This window comes from Apodemus sylvaticus, chromosome 9 (assembly GCF_947179515.1).
Source record: "Apodemus sylvaticus chromosome 9, mApoSyl1.1, whole genome shotgun sequence".
NCBI lineage: Eukaryota > Metazoa > Chordata > Mammalia > Rodentia > Muridae > Apodemus > Apodemus sylvaticus.
In genome coordinates, this window is record NC_067480.1 from 17435067 (window position 1) to 17454724 (window position 19658).

The 19658-nt window shown below is 37.2% G+C and overlaps 1 protein-coding gene across 1 annotated transcript in view; it reads left to right on the top strand.

Moving 5' to 3' along the window:
• The window catches only part of Slco4c1 (solute carrier organic anion transporter family member 4C1), a 50941-nt gene that overhangs the window by 13525 nt on the left and 17758 nt on the right, over nucleotides 1-19658 (top strand). Inside the window, exons 3-8 of the mRNA XM_052193406.1 lie at nucleotides 12533-12712; nucleotides 12950-13046; nucleotides 14471-14592; nucleotides 16350-16468; nucleotides 18240-18384; nucleotides 18755-18950. Coding sequence (XP_052049366.1) covers nucleotides 12533-12712; nucleotides 12950-13046; nucleotides 14471-14592; nucleotides 16350-16468; nucleotides 18240-18384; nucleotides 18755-18950 — 859 coding nt within the window. The remainder of the gene's footprint in view (nucleotides 1-12532; nucleotides 12713-12949; nucleotides 13047-14470; nucleotides 14593-16349; nucleotides 16469-18239; nucleotides 18385-18754; nucleotides 18951-19658) is intronic.

The window sequence follows — 19658 nt, forward strand, 5'->3', positions numbered from 1 at the left end:
ATATATATATGGTATCTTTGCTGTTAATAGAGATGGAGCTATAGAATCTATGTCTTGTATTACTTAATTTCATACATAATGTTTTTAATCAACCCTCCTTTGCTATGTTCTTCCTAATATATTTTATGATTCTGGTTCAAAAGGTTCTAGTTATTGCTTGTTTATGGCATGGCTGAATAAAACTCCACTATGGACCTGTGAGATTGTTCGGCAGGTAAAGGTCCTTGCCCTCAAGAGTGATGATCTGAACTCCATCCTTTTAACCCTCATGATCAACAGAAAGAACTGACTCACAGGTTGTTCTCTGACTTCTTTTTATGTACTGTGCCATATCTGTACCCCCCACATATATGCAAATGCAAATAAGTAACAAAAGATATAATAAAAATCTCTACTGAGCCTGTAAACCACAGTTTCTTTATCCATTCATCTGTTGACATACATTTGTGCAGATTTGATAATGTAGCTCTTACAAGCAAGACTGCAATATCAATGGATGGTTACATATATCACTGTGGTGCTTTGGTCTAGAATTGCAACTTATTGTAGAGCTGCTTTTAGTTTTATAAGGAACTCCATGTGGACTTTAGGATGACATTCATATCAGCAGTATGAAGTACAGGGTTACCTGTATCTTCCATTTTACTACTTATTTTGTTATTTCTTATCTTGATAGTTAAACATTGTATATGAGGAAAGATGGATTCTCAATGAATCTTTAGTTTGCATTTTCTTGGTGAATAATGTTGCTTTGAAACATTTAATGTGTTTTTTTGTCTTTTGAGCAGCAGTTGTTTCATTAGCTCACTTATTGACTTAGTTGCTAGAGTTTTGTATTTATTTTTTGAGAGCATTACATAATCTAGAAACTCATCATCTGTTAGATATGAAGCTGACAAGGATTTTCTCTCATTCTGAAGACTGTTTCCTGGCAGTGTTAATCATGTCCTCTGCCGTGCAGAAGATATTTTTTATTTTCTACATTTTTCAGGTGTCAATTCTTAGAGTCCTTTTCAAACAGCTCATGTCTATTTCTATACATAAAGGTATTTTCCTTGTTTTTTTCTGGTAATTTCAAAGTTGGAGTTTTCTCCATCCATCACTTGTACAGACCAAGAGGTGAAGGACCAGTTTCATTCCTTTGTGTGTGTTTACCCAATTTTGCCAGTGCATTTTGTTGAATAGTATTATTATATATTGTATGTTTTTGGCAGTTTGGTTGAAAATCAAGTGGCTATTTCTGTATGGGTTTATTTCCAGGTTCTGTGTTGCATTAATGTGTTTATTTTTGTGCCAGAACTTTGTTTCTTCCATTTTGGATGGTTGTCTCAAAACTTAAAATCAATAACTGTGATACCTCTGACCTTGAAATTTTTCTCAATTTGACTTTGAGGATCCAGAGTGTTTGGTGCTTCTATATAAATTTTGGAATTTGGTTTTCCTGTTTATTTTGAGGAGAAATAGATTGCATCTGGAGATTGGTTTTGGTAATGTAGACAGTTCCACAGTGTTAATTCTATCTATCTGTGACCATGGGAGGTATTTCTATCTTCTAGTGTACTCTTGAGCTTCCCTTTTTAATATTTAAAGTTTTCATTGTTGAGGTTTCTTATCTCCCTGGTTAGGTTCATACTATTTTTTGTTTGTTTGTTTGTTTGGTTTTTTTGGATTTGGTTTTTTTTTGAGACAGGGTTTCTCTGTATAGCCACTGCTGTCCTGGAACTCACTCTGTAAAACAGGCTAACCTCAGAAATCTGCCTGCCTCTGCCTCCCAGAGTGCTGGGATTACAGGTGTGCGCCACCACAGCCCAGCAGGTTTATGCTATTATACATACATTTTAATCTATTGTGAATCGGGGAGACGGCATTTCAGTTAAGAAAATACCTCTATTAGATAGACTTGTAAGCAAGTCTGTAGGGCCATTTTCTTGCTTAATGACTGATGTGGGAAGGCCTAGTCTATGGTATGTGGTGCTACTCCTCAGCAAGTGAGCCTGGGTGCCTCAAAGAAGCATATAGACAAGCAAGAGAGTGAAAAAGTCTTCCTCATGGCCTCTGCTTCAGTTCTTCCTTCTAGAGTCTTGCCTTTAGTTCCTACGCAGAACTGTTACTCTCTAAACTGTAAAGTGAAATGATTCATTTTTCTCCCTTACGGTGTTTTTTGCTGTGCTTTCTTTATCATAACCATAGAGAGCAAACTGGGGCAATCTCTAAAATAGCTTTCAATCAGTGTCTTATAGCTTCAGCATGAAAAAGATATATAAATTTTGTTGGATTCACATGGAATTTTTTTTTTTTGTCTTTTGATGCGACTATTTCACTGGCATTGTACTTTAAATTTCAATGTCTGTGTATATTTCTAAAAATAAAAGCATAATAAACTTTATATTTTATCTTGTACTTTGTAAGGTTACTGACATCATTTAGCACTGATTGAACTTGTCTAGATTCTTTGGTTTCTATGTAGGTGGTTGTGTTTTCTGTAAATACTGCCTGTATCTTTTTAAATATTCTTTTTGTCATTAATTTTCTTTTTCTGCTTGGCTTGAACTTCCTGTTTTATTTGAATAGAAGTTGCAGTTGGGATAGTGGTTCATATGTATATTGTCATCCAAAACAGGGAGTCAGGAGAATTGCCTCAAGTTTGAGGCTAATAGGAATTATATACTGAGTAGTAATTACCTAAGGCAATGTAGCAAGACCCTATTTAAATAAGTGATAAAAATTAATATTCTTATCTTAGGGGAATGTTTTTTTCAATCTTCTACCAATTCTGAATGTTTTTTGTAGTTGTTCGCCAAGGCTGGGATAGTTCCACATGATTCTTTGCTTGAGAACTCTTACTAAATGGTGATTATTGAATTTTGTGAAATATTACTTTGTTAAAGCCTTGATGTAGTTAGTAGATTACACTTTTTAAAATTCTCAAATACTGAGTCAACCTCACACACAGGACAAATTTTACGTGGTAATTACATGTAACTTCTGAGTTCTACTTAGTAATATGTGGTCAGGAAATTGTTCTATTCAAATGAGAAGGTATTTTTCCTTATTTTCCATCTGATTGGTTTACCTTAAGAGGACCATTGGGTTCATAAAACAAATTTGAAAGTGCTGTTACAATTTTTGGAAGAAGGTGTTTGGTGTAGGTGGAGTTCATACAGTGTCTCAATCTCTAGGCTTGGCAGGTCCCAAATTCAATGCCATCCACCTGCTTTCTGATTTCTAATTTAAACATTTTAGTGTATGCTTTGGAATGCTCTAAGCCAGACAATTTGATTATTCTGATTCTCAGCTTGACAATTTTTTGAATTTTTTTGGGGGGGGGGCAACTCTTCCCAAATAATTTCTCTAGTAGATACAGGGATATTCAAATACCAATCATCTTGTACTTTTCAGACTCGTGATATATTTCACCAATCATTTATGTTTAAACATAAACTCTTTAATTCTCTAAACTACAGTCTTTAGGATCTGTTGTGAAATCCTTTTATATGAGGTATTGAAAATTGTTCTGTCTCTCTCTCTCTCTCTCTCTCTCTCTCTCTCTTCTCTCTCTCTCTGTGTGTGTGTGTGTGTGTCTGTGTCTGTATGTCTATGTAACTGTGCATGTGAAGGTCTCTATTTAACCTTGACTAGCCTGGAGCTTTCTGTGTATATCAGGGTGGACTCAGAATTGTAGAGACTATCTTGCAAGCTCTGCTCTCAACTCTTCGCTATTTAAACTTGTTCTTGATTTAGCTTTTGGCTTTTGCAAGGCTTGGACAGGTCTGATGAGGGTGTAAGTTGTACTCTATTATCAGATAATAAACTGATAGGGATCCTGAAGTCCAGGATCCCTGTTGGCCTCTACTCTTTACCAAGGAAAGAGGCTCCTTGTCAAGTGGATGCTACAGACCTCTCTAGAACATTACTGATCCCATGCTCTCTGAGAGAAAGGAATGGCTATACAGTCACAAAAGTGGAGGGTGGTGGTTTGGTTGGACAATGCAGAGAGTCCTGACTTTCCTAAGTAGGCTTCCTCTTTTCCTCCCATAGAATAAACAAAGGAGGACTTGGGTGCTACTTTTCTGGATAAAGATAGAAATCTCAACCACCAATGTGGCACCAATCAACCCAGAGGTGGGACTCCTGACTTCTTATTAGAGGCCAGTGTCCTAGCTCCCTTTGTCCTCTGAGTTTTAGCCCTAAATGTTGGAAAAGAGAAGCAAAAATAAAACCCACAGATCACTATCATGTGATTTCTTGAATAATCAACATCATTAGCCATCAGTAACTCATCCTCAGAGTCTTCTTATAATTGCTTTTATTGATTAAACAGAATGATGACTATGGTATTAGAGGGGAAATGGTGAAGGCATGAGTGTACCACCTTTACTGAGAAATCCTCTCTCTGTCTGCTTTATCATTGCATCCCTAGTGTTTTGTATCACATCGGTGAAATGTAACTCCTTGAATTGATGCTGATGAGTAACAGACCTGTACAACCTACCATCTGGCTATACATTATTGCTTATATATATTAGCATCAGCTCTCAGATCATTGTGGCTTCATGGGTCAATCCAATTTTGTATTTACTCTTCATGGTTTTCATTAGTAAATGCCAGCTAATCCCTAGCCATTTTTATGTGACGATTGTGGCTGGTGAGTAATGTTTTATATTTACATTCTGTAAATTGACGAGTAAAATAAGTGACCAGTCACTTTCAAGTCTTCGAAGCAGTTGTTCAGAAGTGACTTAGCTCACCTCCCCCTTTTTATTGTGTAAAACAACTGACATGCTAAATGCTAAATATCCTCATCCTAATGTCAATGGGGAAATGAAATTTAGTCATTTTCCTAGGGGAAAAACAAATTACTTTTGGAAAACAATACAGCCAACCACATAAGGAAATACTAAGGCTGAATTATGTAATATTTTATTTATATCGTTTTTCAAAATCAACACACAGCAAGATTGAACCTAGACTGGTATTTGCTGAAGTTGACTTTGCTCCACAGAGATTAATCTTACGTCTGTGCATTCTGTTTCTTTTAATCTTTTAATAATAAATAGCAAAACAAAGTTTCTTTTCATACATACAGGAACACATACAGGCACTGCCCAGACAAAGAGACACAGTGTTTCAACAGCCGTCTCGTAGTATAAGAGGTGTCAGCCAATGTTGTCTATAAACGTCAAGGTAATAAATAGTTCCAGCCTTAGTTCTATTCAGTCAGTTACACTTGCTTAACATTGCTGTTGCCCCCAAAAGCAGACCTAGCAACACATTAAAGAAATGGGCGTGTTGTGTTTCCATCAACTCTTAGAAAAGCAGCTCAGTGGATGGGATAGGGTAATTGTTTGCATTCTCTGGCCTCTGTGGCTGCTGGTGTTTGGACTTTGGCAGGACTGAATTCCCGATGGAGAGAAGCTCCGGATTGTGCCCTTTGCTAAAGACTAACCTTGCCTTTGCTAGAAGGTGAGATAACTGGGCCCTAGAAGAGACTGTTCTTGTTTATTGCTACATTTGCCAAGTATTGGGATAGTTCATAATTACGGTTTTTGTCTCTGATCATTTTGACATTCTCACCTTTTTTCCATTTCTATCCATTCTTAGCACACTATTATAATATGCAGGTCATCCAAATTTATGAATCATAAGGCTTTTATTCTGTATTATTTCTATTATTTCTAGAACAGTCTTTCAGCCAAGTCATAATGGCTGTTTCTCATGGGTTAAAGTATATGTGACCTTACAAAGTCTAATTAATAGAACTAACACAAGGCCATTGCTATTAAGTCTCACTTCGGCACATATTTTTAGAGTAAATTTTGCTGTTTCAAAAATAAATTCAAAGAAGACCTAATGAATGCTCATTGCTCTAAATGCTCCCTGACTGCCCACTCTGATCTCAGATTCAACATAATGTCAACCTTCAGAAGTGAAGTGGGCCCACTTTCCCAAGTTGGTTTCAAGGGATACACTGAGTAACTAAGTAGAAAAAATTATAATTGTCCTGAAAAAGACAAATCTGAATCTTTACCTAACACAAATTCTTAACATTTTTATCAAGTTAAAACCCTATAGGGATTCATCGGCCCAGAGTCATTATCAATGGTGAAGGCAGACTAAGATTGTAGAATATGTGTAGTTTCCCAAATCCATGCTAGAGAGTTATGATACCAGTTCTTTTAGAAACTGCTAACAAGAGAATAGAAATATTAAGGATTTTTACATTTGGACTATATATCCTCTGGAGAATGAATAACTCAACAACAACATCAATAGTTTGAAGGACTTAGGAATTATTACTAAAATATTATTACACGTTGATACGTATTTGTCCAGTACAAACTGACTCAGGCCAAAGTAATTGAAAACAAGTGTCAATTATTTGCAAACACTAGCAGGTGATGGTACTTATTATAGTTCCAACTCCAGATTTGGTATCTTTTCTGGAACTCCTCGGTGCACTCGTATACATGAGATACAGTTCTTTGTTATTTACAAAGACAGGGTAGATTTGCTGTTCTGTAGGGGAATACACACCCACATTTATGTATACAGAAGCTGAATCCTAGAAATTTAACTGCTTTAGTAGACTTGGAGTTTGTAGTATATATATATATATATATATATATATATATATATATATATATATATACCATTACAACGTACTTAAAACAAAGTCTTTTGTTCCTAAAGACTTTTACTATATTTTATTATTTATTTATTTTGAGTGTGTGGTGGTGTGGGCATATGTGTGCGCATGACATTGCAAGCATGTGGAGGTCAGAGAACAGCTTGCTGGAGTCATTTCTCTCCTACTTCATTGCTCTTGTTCTTAAACTCAGCGCATCTTTAGGGAGCAGCCCATGAACATCATACTATCTCAGTATTGTGTAAATTCTCACGATCTTTGCCATAACCTTCTGTTGTAGACAATAAGCTATACATGCAAATATCTTTGATTACAGCTACCAGAGAATGGAAAGATGCTTCGGCCATCCATTTCGAGAGTAGGGTTGATGACATGTCCTAGCATAAGGCAATGCATAGGAGATCCCTCCACAGAGAACAATTATTTGTTATCTGATAACAATAGTTCCAAAGTGGTGATTATGTCATAGTGGAGAATGTCACACTGGCTTTCAATATTGATGGTATTAAACTAGATGGATATGATTCATTGAAAGTACCTAGTGAAGTATATGCATGTCAGAAGATAAAGGACAAACTACAAGTCTCCTAAAGCAGTTAAGTTTCTAGGATTCAGCTTCTGGGACTTTGTCATAGTATCCATTTTGTCCTTACAGACTATGCAATAACCACAACACTTAGCATGGCTTAGAGTTCAGAAACACCCTCTAAAGCATTAGGCATCTATTAGACTTTGTGTATAGCTCCCAGGTTTCAGTGGGAAGAAAAATAAGTCTTTACCAGATGCTGGCTGTGTTTGTTGCAGAGTGGGTGGAAATGGGCAACTTCTAGCAGGTTTTCCTAGGGAAATGAGGGAAAGTAATTTTGTTTGTCTTCATGGAATAGCAACCATTTGTTTCCTGTTTGCATTGCTGGTTGCCCTTGCCTATACTACCGTGTCTTGTAATTAAAATAAAAAGAATGTTTGTATGTAGTTACCTACATTCACACTTCATAATTTGGGGTGGAAATTCAAGGCATTTTTTTCATAAAGATTCAATCAAGAAAACATTTTTTTCCAATGCTAAAACTTGAACCATTGGCCTTGAAGGTGTTAAGCAAGCGTTCAATCATATAATATTCCTAGTCCTGTTGCTGATTGTTGAATAATAACAACAACCCTTGGCCTAGCCATTGGGGAAAAAAGGTGAATAGAGAAGATTAGGCAAGGGATCTAGGCAGTTGACTAGAAAGTAAGGAGACTTCCTACATAAACATGGGGACCATGTTCAAATCCCATCACTCCCATAAAAAGCAAGATGTGGTCATGCATTTGCTTTTAACCCTAGTGCCATGAGAGTTTGAAACAGGACAATGGCTAGGACTTGCTGACTGCCACTGTAGTTCCAGGTGCAAAGAGAAATCCTGAGAACAGTTTCTAGGAAATAAGGCAGAGAGCAATGTGATGTCTTCCTCGGTTCTTCTCATGCATCCCTGCTCTACATGCTCCCCAAGTGTGTATACACTACACGCACATGGTCACACGCAAAATGGGTATAAAAGGAAAACAAGTCTGTATTGTGCCCATAATGGATATAAACCAATACATGCAAAAAGTAAAATGTTAGATAATTCTGTGTAGAATCTTATGCAAAGAATTAAATGTATCTATAGACCAGCTCAATTGAAATACTTAAAATATTTTGGACTATTTCCTTTACTTATACCTGGGTCACACTTTTAACTTGTATTTTACCAAAGTGTGTCCTTTGATGCATTGAATATTAGTGAAGACAAAAAGAATAATTTGGATACATGAAGATCATATAGTGCGAACCTTTGTCGTACTATATTATTAACTCGCTGGTTACATCATTCTAAGAGTGGAGGCACAAAATACCCAACAACCTTTACCCACCTTTGTGTTCTGAAATTGTTTGATTCTTGTGACATGCAGTGTACAGGTATGCTTTGTAGCATTGCAATTATCCAAACACATGTGCATATATAGGAGTCAACCAGTACTGTGGTTTAGTGATACACCTATCCCAAACACCTACTTACAAAGAAGTTAAATCTACACATTTACATTCCTGCTGATAAATTTGAGTGTTTTTTTCTTTCATGTGTGTGAGTACACTTTAGCTGTCTACAGATGCACCAGAAGAGGGCATCAGATCCTGTTACAGATGGTTGTGAGTAACCATGTGATATTGAACTCAGGACCCCTGGAAAGGCAGTCAGTGCTCTTAGCCACTGAGACATCTCTCCAGTCGGGAGTGTCAGTTCCTTAAATTGTGTCTTTAGGTTTTTCGACTCATTGTTTCGGGTCACCATTTCTGGTCGTGTACATTTCCAGTACCTGTTTTCTTTTTTTTCCTTTTGTGATCCATTTCCTTGGGATTGAAATAAATATATATATCTTTCTTTAGACGCAGTGGCATCTCCCCCCCCCCTTTTAAAATTCCATTCCTGGACCAGATTAGGGTCAGGTTCTCAGAGGAAACAGCAGCCAGTTCGACATCGTAGACAGGTGGGCTGTGCGGGCAATGGTTCTCAGATTTTAGTTCGTTATAAAGGCAGACAAACATTTGGGATTCCTTGTGTAAGCTCTTCTTACTTGAGCTCTGTATTGTAGAAATTCTGCAGAACAGAAAGGTTCTGCGCGCACCCTGCACCTGGTTCCTATCCTGTTTCAGGCAGGGCCTGTAACTTGGATGTGGGCAGATGGGTGGCTCCTGAGTGCCAAGCAAAGGAACATTGTTCCCACATCTTTTCTAGGGCGCGATCACCAGCTACCCTTAGTGAAAAGGGCCTTTGGTTCTAGTCAGGTGCTGGGAGGGACCCACATGCCTAAGATCAGAGATTCTGTAGTTTTGTCTATCGCATTTTTAAAGGAGTGTTTGAAATACTTGAAATACTGGTAATAGGATAAGCAAAATGGGATTACAAGAGAGGAATGTGGGAGTGGGCTAGAAGATACTCTCTGATTTGGGAAGGTCAGATGTAAAGAAATTCAGCAGTGTGTCTCCGTCTTACCAGCTCTAGTTGGGAGGTGGGAAGTTGAGACAGCAGAAGAAAACACATTCACACAAATTCACACACTGCTAAGTTCAAACAAAAAAAAGGGAGGGCGGAAACGGGGCAGCTTTTGTTTAAACTTACTTACCTTGAAGTACCCGCTAAGGTAATTAAGGAGTCTTGGTTTCTTTTGAGAACTATCTTTTACAGTCTGTTCTCCAGCTGAGAGCTTTTCTCTCCAGCATTCTCACCGGAAGCTGGGCCTGAACATGCTGTCCCATTCACGCTGGGGAGCATCTTTTCTACTCTTGCTTTAGCGTGAACACGGGAGAAAGCAGAACCTAGCCTTCCTTCAGGGTGTTAGGGCAATTGCCTGGACTGAATGCATCTGAGTAGAGGTAGGGCCCTGGGGAGCTTATGGGGTTTTGTGGCAATGGTTGGGCTGAGCACTTGTGCAGAGTCTCTTGTGTCAATATCAACACTAAGTAACTGGATGTCCCATACTAACAGGCAGGACTGACCACTCATGGCTGGTCCATTACAGAAAAGTCTGATTCTTATTTCACCTACACTGCTTTTCTGAATTCATGAACGATATCATGACTCCCTCTTGTGGTTATTCTTGAATTGCATTCCATTTTCAGTTTAATTTTACTTAACTGTTTAATGCAGTGTCCTACAAATCAATGGAATGTAGTGTGATAGTTAAATGCATGTGTATAATATGTAATGACCATAATTAGCATTTAGCATCTGCCTTTCATACTTGAGTTACTTGCGGAAAATGGGTCCCATTTGCTGCTTCTCAGTCTTGTTGATAAAAAGCATTTGAAAATGGAGGCAGGTGGAAACTTGAAGAGCACTTATGGGAATAGGAGAGAAAAGCAACTAGGAAGTAACCTGTAAATTCCAGAGGCTTCCTGGAGGAGGAAGAGAGAAAAGACAGAGAGAGCCTAGGGTCTGGTAGAGGTCAGGGCTGTTTTAGCAATCAAAGTTTGTGTGGCGCTGATTGGTAGGGGTTGGTAAGGTGAATGAGAACCCCCAGGTGGCAAGTCTGGTAAGCGTCAGATTTTGACTCCTATCTGAAGAGGGGCACGTGAAACACATTGCTTCCTCGGTGAGAACTTGGAAAAAGGAATGGTCAGTCTGAGCAGTGGGGTCTGTAAGTAACTGCACAGACTCAGAGGCTTGGGGGTCTATACTTGTTGCCCTTCGTAAGGGGATGGTTGCCTGTCCCGTCTTTTTAATTTAGCTACACATGTATGACCTTTCCCCAAAGACGGTCTCTGGCCAAGTGATTGATGGGCTCAGGTAGATTAGCTCTTGCAGGAGGGGATGACTGTAGTCTTTATAAGCTTGTAATATTTGGGTCAGTTTGCAATGTCATCTTTGAACCCAGAATATGAGATATAATTTAGGAACTTAGGGCTCTCTCTCTCTCTCTCTCTCTCTCTCTCTCTCTCTCTCTCTCTGTCTCTGTCTCTCCTGGAATTATGGAACAGAGTAGATTACAGATATTTCAAGAAAAATTAAAAATAAAACTGTAGATCATGTGTCATAATGCATACCTTTAATCCCAGCCCTCATGAGGCCAGCATGGTCTACAGACTGAGTTCCAGGATAGACAAGGCTCTGCTGCACTGAGAAACCTGTCTCAAAAAACTAAAATGTAAACAAATCCAAAACTAAACTGTGTAAAATAACTGTGGGTTACAGAAGGAAAAGGCTTTCCATCAATGAGTGAATAAAGCCTTCCTACCTGCTGGTTTATAAGGTGCTTGGAATTTTTTTCCTTAGAAGGCTCATTCTATTTTAAATATATCAAAATTGGTTTATACCAGAAGAACATTTTGAGAATATAATGTGTAAATTAGATCATCTTTGGTTGATTAACTTGTGTTCTTTCTTTACTGCCTCTATGCAATTGGCTACACACCTATTTATTTTTCCCCTCTCTCTGCAAAAGTGATGGTTTATGTCCGTTCACTTACAAACCCATTAGGTTTTTACAATGGTCTTTCATGGTGGAAATCTTGCATCATAGTTTCCTCTAATGGTTGGCTCTATGTCCTTGAAATGATAAACCTATCTCCATTTACTTTGGAATATGTCTATATTTTCTTATGTGTTGATCATGCATTTGCTTGTTTGCTTTTATATGACTTTCCTATCTGTAGCTTGCTGTTCCGCCATTTGCATCTTTTGAAAAAGTATTTCTATTGTCCGTGCATGGGTGCCTGCCTGTATGTCTGTGCACTGCATAGTGCCTGCTGCCTGTGGAGATCAGAAGAAGCTCTTGTGAGCTTCCATGTGGTTGCTGTAAGTTGGACTTAGGTTCTCTGCATGACAAACAAGTGCTGGTTTACTGCTGTGCTGACTCCGGTTCTCATGGGTCTTAGGGTTTGACATTTTTCTCATTTATCCATATTTCTCAAGTACATTTTTTTGTCCTTGTAAGTCCTCCAGTCGTAAGTTCCCTTTCCCCCGTTCTGTTTCTAGTAGTTTGTTCTTTTATTTCTAGTTTGCTCTTTCTTTTACAACATTTCCATGAGCTCATAAATCTACATATTGACCTCTTAACTCAGAAGATAAATACATTTTGTGGCTCCTCATTGTGTTAAATTGGTTACCAACAAAACTTTTAGATCCTAACCTTAAGCAATATTTTTTATACTCTAAATTTTGGCATGATAGTAACTCCTAAATTATTTCAAGTATCTTAAATGCTTATTTTGTAGTTTTTATATACACCTTAAAGTGATTTAACTGCAATCAGAATGAAGTAATTGGAAAAAGGTATCTTAGGTTAATGTGATTTGTAAATAAATACTTATGTTAGCTAATCTCTAAATTCTCATTCCCCCCCCCCCCCCACACACACACAAAGATACCTGCTTAACGAGGAATAGCACCAGATGTGCATCTTCAACCTCTAAGCTTTCTAACTACTTCTATGTCTTTGTCCTCGGACAATTGTTGCTGGGGACTGGAGGAACTCCGCTCTACACTCTGGGAACAGCCTTTATTGATGACTCTGTGCCCACACACAAGTCTTCTCTATATATAGGTGAGTGAACTCTTGGTATTATTTTTGTAAAGAGTTGATGAACAGCTTACCTGATAGGGTTTCTCTTCCTATTGCTGAGAGAAAAAGACAAACAATACCAAGTTAATTGTAATGCTGCAGGCACTTCATTTAGATAAAGATGATTGTACTGTGTAGACTTATTTTTCTTCCCTGTTGCTACAATGTTGAGCAAAGCTGTTTATATGACTATTCTTAATGCCTTTGATCTTTCCTTAGGTATTGGATATTCTATGTCAATCCTAGGCCCTGCCATTGGGTATGTGTTGGGCGGACAGCTGTTGACAGTGTACATTGATGTTGCTATGGGACAAAGGCAAGGCACTATATGTTTTTCTTTTAATATTTTTATTCTATTGTAATAAAGTGAACCTTACTTCTCATTCAGAATGCCATGAAGGATTTCAGGAAGTGTAAATCAGTGTGCCCATAACGATACCCATTGTGTCTGCATTGCTTCCAAGCTCTTTTATCATGATAATGTATTTATTCATAAATAGGAATGTCCAATAGAATCACTACTGATTTATAAAAATGCTCTATATATCCTTTGTGTCATTCAAGAATAATAATTTAACAAATTAACTTCTCAGTAGATTTAGTTGCAGATATATATTATCTTATAAGTATCAGAATGGGAATTGATATATATTATACATATATAATCTAAATATATAGTCTATATATTTTATCTATATATAGATATATACATATCTACATATGTATATATCTACAAATATCTATACATATTGATAGATATAGATTATTTATAGATTATAGGGATAGATTATAGAGGTATAGATAGCTCTGATAATATAAAAACAAGTTAAAATTTAGGTTGCTTTTATAAGGAAGTCAAGATAATGATACTAAATATTATTTATCCAATATTTATATTTTATATCTCACATTTTGTGTTACCTTATGTATTATCCTGCTCAGTTCTGCAGATAATTATATTCAACAGGGCAGTCCATGGGAAAGGAGTTATCTTTTAAAATCATGCACTTTAACAGCAGAAAGATATATCTGAGGGAAACACTTATTGATATTAAATTATTAGAGTATCATAAAATTTAAAAAATAATAATTTAAAGAAGTACTCTTTAAGTATATGGCACTTTTAGCATAGATTAGTGATTTGCCGTGAGGTGTATTTAGTCTGCTACAATAAATGAAAAAAAGAAAACTAAACAATATGTTGAAATTCCCTTATGTTTTTAAGTATTTGTCATATTTATATTTACTGTTAAAAATTTTAAACCATGATTCTGCATTTTCTGCTTTAAAAAGATTTGTATATTTTTATTCTCTGTGTACAAACGTTTTGCCTGCATACATGGCTGTGTACCATCTGCATGCCTAGTGCCAGCAGTGACCAAAAGAGGGCATCAGATCTTGGGAACTAGAGCTACAGCCGGTTGTGAGCCACCATATTGGTACTGAGAATCAATCCCTGGTCCTTTGCAAGAACAGCAAATGTACTTCACCACTGAGTTATCTGTCTATTCTCCCATGGTTGCCATTTTATGATGCTTTCTGGACCATTATTCTTAAATCTTGTTATACTTGTGTGTCTGCATGCTATTTGACTCATTGTGATGGCTTCCTTAAAATTTTTGATACAGTCAGAGCCTACCCCTTTGCACCTGAATTACAAGACATGTGATTGTAATGACTTAGCTCTAATTAATATTGAATGAGTTGTAACTCTTTCTCCCTCCCACCCCATACTTATAGTTCTGATCTGACTGAGGATGACCCCCGGTGGTTGGGCGCTTGGTGGATTGGATTCCTTTTAGCTTGGCTCTTTGCATGGTCTTTGATAATGCCTTTCTCCTGTTTTCCAAAGCATTTACCAGGTAAATCCATCTCCTTTAACTTTAGAGAGCTTTACTGTATGTCTAGGTCAGTTGTTTTCAAGATGATTAATAAGAGTTCTAGAATCACCCTATTCCTGTTAGAGATGTTCATGCATGCTAGTGCAAAGTTTTGAAATCTAACTTCTTAGAAAAAGGTAAATTAATATTCATAATTTGCACATATAGTTAGTAATATGGACTATCCTTTACTAAAACCATCCTTGTGTTTTATTATAATTCTTGCCTTATGTATGTGCAAGACATAATCATGAACTATTACTACATATGCAATTTGACAGTAAATTTCAAGGAACAAACTGTATGAAATCATTCAAGCTAATTAATATTCACTGTACTACTTCTTACTCTTTCAATTATGCTGAAGTAATTCTGCCACATTAATTTGTAAATTGCTTTTCAATATTAGACAGTCTGAATAAGTCTCAGTAGAAATGAATTTTCATTTCTTATGAGATCTTGCTTCTAAAGCATTTTTCTCAAATTTGAATGCATTTAGTTCTTTTCATTGCCATTTGCAACAAAGATTTTGGAAGTGGATGGAAATATATGGAGGTGGACTGAGGTGTGTGAGACAGGTAGATGTGGATGAGGTAGAATCTGACAGAAGAACAGTTGACACAGGAGCCAAATGAACTCAATGGTGTCTTTCCATCCTAGGCTGTCCCATTATTTAGCCACATGAGGATGTTTCTCTCAGACCTATTTACAGAGTTGTGGTTTAAAACAAAGGGCCATGATGACAGACAGCAAATATTACTTCCTCTTCCAAGCACCTGCTTATTTATTGTTTTAGTGAACAATGAAGAACAGCCACACATGTGTTTTAATCTATAAAGACTGCCAACAAAAACCCCACAAAAACTTCCAAATAAACAAAGATTGTTAGGATACTTCAGATGAAAAATAATACATGTTTGGAATGAAACTGTGTCATTAAATTAAAATTCATTGACTACACATTAATGTTTAGACAGATAGGAATTTGACTTATTAGTGGGCATTTTTTTTCTTTTTAATTTTTAAACAAGGTTTTATCCCAGGCTAATTCTGGCCACAGATTCATGCCAGTCCTTTTGGCATATCCTGCCCAGTGCTAAGATTATCATAGCTGAGTATCCTTCATGCATGTTACTGAATACTAGCCCTTACACAGCTTGATTACAGGCATAGATACTGAGCTGTTTCCAGTGCAATCACATTAGGGTCTCGAGTTATATAGACTCAAGTTTGGGCTTACTCATCGCTGACCCACAGGACAGTTTGCTGAAACAGCACTGACCTCTCTGGCAAGGTTTTATTCAAAATGGAAGCAAGTGAGGAAGGACCTACCCTGGCAAGCACCAAATTGAAAGACTATTATAAGCTGGTGGGTGCTCTGAAGCAAGACTGTATACAACACCAAACAGTCTGAAAGTGCATATGAATTAATCAGACTAATCTGATTAAATGTTGTAAGGAAGTAGATAGGCAATAACTCTGGCCAAGGACAAGCCATGGGGTCCTTCCTGGTAGTTTTCAGGCCTTATTCTTTTGGTTGGTTGTTTTGCTTTGTTTTGTTTGTGGTGGAGGCTGGCCCAAGGTGGAGTAGGTTTTGGCCTCTCAATTTACAGGAAAAAACCACAACCTGAATTCTAGTGGGATTTACATACTCATAGAATGTATATCAATTAAAGAGTAAGCATGTTTAAAAACTGATTAAATAGTAAAACAAGCACGTTTACTCCCCCTCCCCTTAGGGACAGCAAAAATTCAAGCTGGCAAAATTTCCCAGACTCATCAAAATAATAGTACTTCTTTCCAACATACGGATGAAAATTTTGGAAAAAGTATTAAAGATTTTCCCACTGCTGTAAAGGTAAAATGGAAGTCTCTCTCTCTCTTTCTCTCTCTCTCTCTCTCTCTCTCTCTCTCTCTCTCTCTCTCTCTCTCTCTCTCTCCATCCCTCCATCCCTCCCTTCTTTTCCCTCTCTTTGTGTGTGTGTGTGTGTGTGTGTAAGTTTTAACCAGTGTCTCAAAGAAACACAGTACTTACACATGTGTATTTATTACATACACATATAAGTAAATAGTATGCACACTGGTATCATTTTATAACTTATTTTCTTATCTATTACTATTGAAGCTTTAATATGTAACTTTTCTGATTGAATTTCCTTGCCTTTTGAGCTCCACAATAGAATAATTGAAAGAGGATAATTTATTTAATTGACAGTGTAAATGTTCAGTGGCTCGTCATTAACATGTCTGTTATTCCATGCTAATTCTCCTGTGTCATCTATTGATCAGTTGTCACTAAATTCGACCTTCTTTTTTTTGTTGTTGTTGTTGTTTTTAAAGATTTATTTATTTATTATATGTGAGTACACTGTAGCTGTCTTCTGACAGTCCAGAAGAAGGCATCAGATCTCATTACGGATGGTTGTGAGCCACCATGTGGTTGCTGGGATTGAACTCAGGACCTTCAGAAGAGTAGTTGGTGCTCTTAACCACTGAGCCATCTCTCCAGCCCCCAAATTCAACCTTCTTTAAATCTCCTCTCTTTAGGGTCTTCTCTTCTTAGTCTCAGTAGTTTTGGGTTATTATTTCCTCTTTTTGTTGAAAGTTGAGAGGTCCTGTGTTAGTACTCCTCCCTTGGGTGGGTGTGTGAATGGTTTCATCAAACCTTAGCAGGCTCAGCACTATACAACCAATGCTCTCATCTCTCCTTGAGGTCTGGAAATTTGGTGTGTTAGGCTTATACACTAATATTATGAAAAAATTGTCAGTATAGATACCTATGTAAGGTTCCTTAACTTTGTATAAAAGGTGCTGTGATGGTTTGTATATGTATGGCCAAGGGAGTAGTACTATTTGGAGGTGTGGTCTTGTTGGAGTAGGTGTGTCACTGTGGGCATGTGCTTTAGGACCCTACTCCTAGCTGCTTGGAAGTCAGTATTCATTCTACTAGCAGCCTTCAGATGAATATGAGAGTTCAGATGAATATGAACTCTCAACCCTGCCTGCACCATGCCTGCCTGGATGCTGAAATGCTCCTACCTTGATAATAATGGACTGAACCTCTGAACCTGTAAACTAGCCCCAATTAAATGTTAAGACTTGCCTTGGTCATGGTGTCTATTGTTCACAGCAGTAAAATCCTAACTAAGACTTAATTTAATTATGAAACAATACTCCATGATCAGTTTCAGACTCCCCATTTAGTAGATTCAGGAATTTAAATATATTTTAAATTATCTTATAAGAGTTGGATTTATAGTATAGACATCTATAATAATCCATGAAAAATGGAGAATTTCCGAATGGGCTTTTACTTCCTCTGCTGGGCTTTTAGGGGCAATAAAGGCATAAAGACCCAAGGAGTAAGTCATTTGTCAAATCTCCAGGTGCTCCACATATGAATGATATCCTATCTCTCTCTCTTTCTCCCCCCCTCTCTCCCTCTCTCTCTCTCTCTCTCTCTCTCTCTCTCTCTCTCTCTCTCTGTGTGTGTGTGTGTGTGTGTGTATTCATTAACCATAATTATATTTTCCTGCCAGAGGGAACACTTTCGGTTTAATGTTTGTATTTCAATGCCTCACTTTGCACTGTAATCACAGGAATTCACTTGAACTATATTTTTTCCTTAGAATTTGATGAGGAATACAGTCTTTATATGTTTAGTTCTATCAACTACATCTGAAGCATTAATTACTACTGGATTTGCCACGTTTTTACCTAAATTTATAGAAAATCAATTTGGATTGACGTCCAGCTTTGCAGCTACGCTCGGAGGTAACCCCCACCCCCCCTTTTTTTCAAACTACTTAGTACACTGTTTCTTTATAAGCATGTTGTTTTTATTAGGAGAGTACATCATTTTGGATAGCCCACACTTTAAAACTTTTTGAGAGAAGTTTCTGATTCTCTGAAATCAGTGTTCTGAATCACGATAGACCAAACTGGATTAAGCATATATTAATTAACACTTACGTGGATTAGCCTTCCACTGTATCAGTGGCATTTTTGTGCATGTGTTTTTATGTCAGGTAAATGCTTTTATCTGCGGAGGCTGTGGTGGTGATGCTGGTTTTGATGTTTGCCAGCTGCCAGTATGAGTTTCTGAGCATAATTGTGTGTTTTTCATTATCTTACTTCTCATTAGGGGCCGTTTTAATTCCTGGAGCTGCTCTTGGTCAAATCTTAGGTGGTGTTCTTGTTTCAAAATTCAAAATGAAGTGTAAAAATACAATGAAGTTTGCATTGTGTACATCTGGAATAGCACTTGTGCTGAGTTTTGTATTTATTTATGCAAAATGTGAAAATGAGCCATTTGCTGGTGTGTCTGAATCATATAATGGGTAAATATATTTCATTGCTTTTTATATTCCTGTCAGAGATTATGTGTGCATTTGCGAGTATTTCCTTTCTCAATATACATAATTAGGAATTGCCATTTAAAAATATTTAAACACCCTTTGCTTCTTTGCTTCAGTATAACACTGTGGGACTTTGCCTTGTTTTTTGTTTGTTTTAACTTGAATATTTAGTGCTTTCTTGAAAGCTGTGGGTGTTCAGCAAGTAAGCAGATGAAGGGCAATGTGTTTGGCTCAGAGATTCAAAGAGAAATAGAACATTACAGAGTTTCTCTTGTAAGGATTCATATATGGTAGAGTTTGAATGTATTCCCCAAAAGCCTATCCGTTGGAAACAATCCTCAGTCTATGTGCAAATGGTACTTGGAGTAAAGGACTTTAGGAAATGATTAGGAGGCCCCAGATTTAAGGTTAATGTTTTTCTAAGAAGCATCTCAGCTAGCTTGTCTTCTTTAACCCATCCTTTGATAACCTCCTCTATCACCAGAGGTCAAGAAGGTCCTCATTCCTTTTGGTTGGACCTCCCTCCCTCTGGTACTCTTGCCTGTCTCAAGCAAACCTTTCGTCTTTTTAAGTTGTTTACCTTGGACATTTTGTTATAGCTACAACAAAGAACAGACTATGGCAACATCCTAGAGAGAATTTAACATTCTACTTCCCTACTGACTTAAACATTTAAGAATAGAAGTTATT